This window comes from Thunnus maccoyii, chromosome 7, assembly GCF_910596095.1.
Source record: "Thunnus maccoyii chromosome 7, fThuMac1.1, whole genome shotgun sequence".
In the NCBI taxonomy this organism is placed as follows: domain Eukaryota; kingdom Metazoa; phylum Chordata; class Actinopteri; order Scombriformes; family Scombridae; genus Thunnus; species Thunnus maccoyii.
The window spans coordinates 7,647,146-7,653,185 of record NC_056539.1 but is presented as its reverse complement, the minus strand read 5'-3'; the positions used below and the strand labels follow the sequence as shown (position 1 = coordinate 7,653,185).

General features: G+C 44.3%; 1 protein-coding gene across 1 annotated transcript; it reads right to left on the bottom strand.

The window, feature by feature from the left end:
- Window positions 1-914: 914 nt before the first annotated feature.
- On the bottom strand, window positions 915-5,028 carry chst7 (carbohydrate (N-acetylglucosamine 6-O) sulfotransferase 7). Its single transcript, XM_042415863.1, has 2 exons — window positions 3,455-5,028; window positions 915-1,961 (listed from the first exon to the last, which is right to left on the bottom strand). The coding sequence occupies exon 1, from the start codon at window positions 4,746-4,748 to the stop codon at window positions 3,480-3,482; it is 1,269 nt and encodes a 422-aa protein (XP_042271797.1). The 5' UTR covers window positions 4,749-5,028; the 3' UTR covers window positions 915-1,961; window positions 3,455-3,479.
- Between the last annotated feature and the right edge of the window lie 1,012 nt (window positions 5,029-6,040).

Sequence of the window (6,040 nt, the reverse complement as noted above, 5' to 3'; positions counted from 1 at the left end):
ATCAACTCTGTGTTGATCATCTGATGACATGTACAGTCTGTGAGTTATTATGGCATTTCAAGGACGGATTCACAATTTTTTTTCCCCCCCAAGTCTGTCTTAAAACAGTCAGGAACCCAAATGAACACTGAAATGTGTTTTTCTTGTTGTAATCTCCCGTTCATACTGACCATTAGAAGATCCTTCATAATGCACTTACAATGTAAGTGATGGAGGATAAAATCCAGTCGTCCCTCTGTGCTAAAATGTGTTTAAAAGTTTAGCTGAAGCTAATTTGAAGCTTCAGCGTCCAAATGAGTCAAATCAAGTAGATATCTTTCAAAGTTAGTCTTTTTAGTGCCAAAGTCCCTCTTGTATCCTCCATCTCTTACATTGTAACTGCATTTGAAGGGGATCTTCTAGTGGTCAGCATGAACAGGAGGAATGATCACAGCAAGGAAAACCTGCTTTAATGTTCATTTGGACACCTGACTGACTTCATTTGATCCTGACTTGTAAAAACATGGAGGCCCATTCAGTCCCATAGTATTTAAAACTCAGGACCTGCATAAAGTCCATTCAAATGTCAACTGGTCATTATCACCCACTAATCAACTGTACATAAACTCATTATGATGAGATGTACAGTTTGAGTAATAATTTACAAAATACATTACAATCTGTGGTGGCCCATTTGCTACCATTGTATCTATAACTTACTTAATGTACTGGTATGAAGTATAAACTCCATTCAAATTTTAACATGCTCACTGTTGCACACTGATCAAAAGCTCATTGTGGTCACATGTACAGTTTCAGTTGAATACCGTAACGCATCAAATTCTAATGCTGAAGTGTTTTAAAGTCCATATTCGTTGCATCTATCATCCAAACGTCGCACAGCAATAACACGCACGTTGTTCAGGACATGCTTCTCTAGTTTTCACTGTTTATTGAAGTCAGTTTGAATCGTCTAAATGTTATTTCTTTCTTTGACAAGAGAACTTCTTCAGGTATTCCACCCTCAACAAATATTAAAGAACCAACTTCTAAAGTTGAACATGTGGATGCTGGTAAACATTTTACCCCTCCTCAACACACAACACATTCTTAACCGGAGGGATATCACAGCATTTTAACAATAGTTTAGACAAAAACTATAAAACAATAAAAACGGTAGATAAAATGAATCAGTACCATCTGTGGTGAAAACTTGCTAAAAAGTTCATTGGCAAAGGACAGAGACAGCTTTCCAAGACACGTCCGTGGGATATTAGAAAATTTCACACCCATGTGAGTGTTTTGTCAGTGGGGCGCTGCAGCTGTCCAGATTCCTGAGGGGCCGGGGGGGTGGAACAATAGTTCCTCAGTCAGGCCTCTTTTAAAGAAAATACTGTAGTTTCTCCTTTCAAAGTTCTACATTAGCATTGTTAGTGAGCCAACTGCAGTTAAGTATCAGTAATGCTCGAGATTACTGCCACGCTTAGTCATAGGCTGGACGGATAAGTCAGTCAGGTGAGAGCTAACCAACCCAACGCTGCCACCCTGGATCCTGGCAGTCGTCTCCCAAGAAGGACCCATCTCTTGCTTTTTATGGCCCTCGCCTGCAGGGGATTTGAGGAAGGATTAGTGCTACTAAAAAGGACAGAAGGATAGAGACTGGTGAGCACAGTGGCGGCACAAACCAGCCTCATCTGTCTCTCTCTTCTTGTTTATTTCCCCCTCCCCATATCTTCTCTATCTGCATAGACCTCACTGGTGTTGAACAGGTATCACCGTAAAAATAAGCTGCCGGCTCCCCGTTTCAATTTCATCCGTCTCTGACTGGCTGCTCTTTCCACTTGGATTCTCTCCAGTTCATCGACCCGCCTCGGCTGAAAAAAAAACAACCCAAGAGCCATGCTTGCAGCTCCCAGTGGACCATATTCCAGCTTCTTGCGTTGTTATTCCACCTTTTGCCTTCTGCCTTGAATACCAGGCCCCTGGAAGAGAGGAAATGTTGAGGAAAATAGTCAGCTGAGTATTAAAATGAAAGCATTATGACACAGCTGCATACAGAAACAGATACTGGAGCATAAGGGCTGCATTCAATAGGATTAATAATGCTGGTGAGCTCTTTTAATCGCACTAGATATAGAGCAGTGCTACGCTGGAGGCAGTGAGATAAGGGGCACCCACTACCACCACCCTGTGTCTTGCTCCATCGCTGATGGCTTGCAGGCTGCACAGCCCTAAAGGGTCTGCTTGTGAGAGCTGGTGGTGACAGGCCGGTGGTAACCCTGGGAGCTCTATGCCGTCACGGACAGCCGTATACAATGATCCCCTTCTCGACAGCACAGTCTGAGGCCCAGTGACTCTCTGCCAGCCCCCCGCTATCCATGAGAGGACCCGGCAATGCCAGGGAGAAAACAATGAGGCCTCTATTAAACAGCAGATCAGTCGCTCATTAAGGAGGGAGAAATATTTCTGACTGTCCCGCTCTGATGGCTACAAAAATCAGTCACAGCGGTGTCACTTGTTCTCAAATGCCATTGCTGGATTATTAAGCTTAAGGTTTAGCCTTTGGAGCACACAAATACATTTTGTTCATTCAACTGCAACATTAGTTTGTTGTTGTTGTTCAGGTGGTAGGTTAAGTCTGTAAAGTGTGGTTTGTTGCATAGTACAGTAGTAAGTGAAACCACACTTGATGTGAGATAGCAACACCTTTACATATTAATAGATTATGAGGCTCCGACAGAGCTATTATCTACAACACAGAGAGCAGAGTCTGTATCTGATCAACACAGCAGACAGATCATGTGAGGACAGACTACAATAGTGAAAATGACAAAATACAATCAACAGGTGGATTTTGTTACAGACTCCCCTCCAGACATGTTTTAAGACATATAAAAACTCTTTCCACAAAATTGCTCGATTGCAGTTACATGTATGTGCACTGCATGTTTCAGGTTTCCACATCACGCTTGTCACAAGACTCATTTCCAAACTACCTGTAATGTCACAAAATCCTGCATGTAAGAGCAAACTTAAACCCTAAACTTCCCTAAAGTGAAGACGGCCTTCTCTAGTTCAACTCTACATACGTCATTCTGCACAGTGAAGCTCAAACATCCAACGACAATAACAATCAACACATTTTTAAGTGAAGGGGGACTGTAAATGCATCGAATCAATCATCATTGCTTGTCTGTGCTTGCAGAGCTAGTGGAATAAAAATGTGATACTCTACTGATCCCCAGATAGACGCTCTGTTTTCAATATGACTCAGGTCAGAGGGAGGTCAAAAGTCAAGGATCAGACAGTAAACAGCAGCAGTCCTAGAGCTGGATGGTTTCTGTCAAACCACTAACTTCCTGTATTGGTAGAAGTGCAGATTTGAAAACAAGATGAGCGTGGGCAGCATCTAGGACACTATGTTCACCATCAAACACTCTTAAACCACCCCCCCCCTTCATGTGATCTCACATACCTTAATGATTCTTCATGGCTCGTGCTCATGTGGTTTTGTCCATGCTATTCTTCTGATACCCCAGCTGTCTCATGACCTCGCTGCAGTAGGCCTCCACCTGATTTATCTGCTCAACATTGAGTCGCTCCCTCCAAGCATATATGGCCTCTTTAGCATCCCTAGACGATATCAAGAAGGGTTTGTCTGAGGAATAGCCCTGGCCGTGCGTCATGTTCAGAGCAAACCTCTCCAAAGCAGGAGAGCTGGAGAGGTTGGAGAAGCGGAACAACCTCTGGAGCTCCTCCATGGGGTGCAGGACCAGGTCCTCGTAGCGGATGCGGAGATAGTTCCTTTTCACCCAGGGAGGGGAGTTCACCACCAGCATCATGTCACTGAGCCAGTTGTCACAGATGAGCTCCATGGCGCTGGAGACGTAGCTCTCAGCCCGGTTCACCCTGTTGTTCGGCACCAGCAGACGCTTATACTTGTCGTTCTGCTTCTTGCTCCTCAGCACCTGGATGCTCTCCTTCACCAGGGCCTGCTTGGACTTCAGCCGCGAGTTGTGCACGGCCCTTGGGTCTCTGAAGAGCTGAATGATCTGGAGGTTTATCGCCGGGTCTTTCATCAAAGGAACCAGCGTGCTTAGGTCCAAAACACGGACTCCTTTGATCACCACCACCTTGTACTTTTTACACTCCCTCTCCAGCTCCCTAATGTCCCTCTTTTGGCATTTCGCGCACTGGTCCTCTTTCACCAGCCCTATCTCGTGCCGCTTGTGTGCATCACACAGCGGCTCCGAGCATATCACCTTGTTCATTTTCCAACCGAAGATGAACGACGTAGTGATGTTTTGCGAGCCTGCGTAAAGTTTGAGGACGGAGAAATCGCAGCGGTACAAGGCGTTCATCATGTCCCGCACTGCACCCTGCAGACTGGCTGCATCCCCAGGGTACAGAGCCTGCCATATATGCCACATTGGCTCGTACAGGTAGAAAACATCGGGGTGCTGGTTGAACAGCTCCCCCAAAAATGACGAACCCGTCCTCCAGGTGGCGTGCAGGTAGATGTGTATCCGAGACTGGCTCCGGTTGACGGCGTACTCCGCCGCGTCGCTACCGTTTAGTTTGTAACCGTTATCCCACAGCAGCGCCACCGTGTTCTCCAAATCTGGGCATCTGGGCTGTTGTTGCGGCAGTCCGTGTTTCGAGTGTTGGACGGATTTGTCCCGGTAATCTAACACATAGGGGATTAGCAGAAGTAAACCTGAATATGCCAGAATCAAGATTAGGTATTTCTTATGTAGCCGCCTCTTCATTTCCTTTTGCCGTGAGGGGGCTGGGTTAGCTGCTTCTCTGATGGATCGGCACAGCGATATGAACAGCACTGCTGTGGCGACTCTAAAGTTATGCGTGAGAGGAGGAGAGGGTGCTAGCCACGCCCCATTAAAGACAAAATAACATTATCTCTCCTTTATATATATCCATTATTTCTCACAGAAACTCAGTCTGTTAACGCTGCTTGGTAAAATAAGTATCACAAAACCATTACACAATATGTAGTTTTTCTTTCTTTCTTTGGGGAACACTCAAAAGAATAGTTCGGTGCTTCTCGGGGGAGGAGCGCCATAATCCAATCTAAAAGCCTTGAAGGCGAGAGGCTCCAACGGCTACCACCTGTCGTAACGGACTGCAATGCATTATGGGAGAAGTGTTCCCACTTTCTTCTTCTTCTTCCTGTCTAATGGCGAATTGCCACCATTCGGAGCACTATCGCCACCAACTGTTGAATTACATAGTTCTTAATTCCTTCAAATAGTTATAGCTTCTTAAATTATGTTTTAAAATAGAGTTTCCAGAGTAATTTGTAAAGAGTGTGTTCAAGTCCATGTGCTCAATCCCTTCATGTTCCAGTTCATTGTTTAACAGCTGTTATTGCCTTGTTCCGGTTAGATGCTTCCCGATGAGGTTTAGAGATAAATTAAATTTTGTGTGTCCCAGGCTTATTCTGCTGACCAGGCACTCTCCTGTTTCTCTGCGCCTATGACAACAACGTTTCGGTAATGTCTTTAGATTCGCAGCTTTCGATTCGGAGGAAAAGGGAAAGTTAAGAGTCACTTTCACTACTCTTACTTATGAAATAGTGTTAGACATCGCAGCAAAAAGCCCGATTCATGTGGGATTAAACGCTGTTTTAACCATTTTCAGATTTGTGAAACCTTTATTTTCCTTGTGAAAAAAAAGGAAGCGGCCATTTTATTGCTTGTTCCCACCCAGACCACATTAGACACGGTCCGGATAAAAAAAACAAACCTTATAGCTGGAGTTGTCATTATAAAAATAATAATAATCTGGTCCAGATTTGATAGGTCTAAGTATATGATTTTTGGACCTGGTCTAATGTGTCCTGGATGGGAGAAAGCAGTATGGATCGCCATTTTTTTTTCTCATTTTTCATAAATAGAATAAAGGTTTCACAACTGAAACAGTGTTTTAATGAGTCTCTGGAGTCTCCTAGGCAATCTAGTCCAGAGTCTAAATATAGTGGTTTTTGAATGTGGTCTGGATGGGAAAAACAGTGAAAGCGCCCTTTTTGTGTTTTCATGAGCAA

Coding starts and splice junctions, on each gene's coding strand:
- chst7 (XM_042415863.1), bottom strand. CDS start 4,748: ATGAAGAGGCGGCTACATAAGAAATACCTAATCTTGATTCTGGCATAT.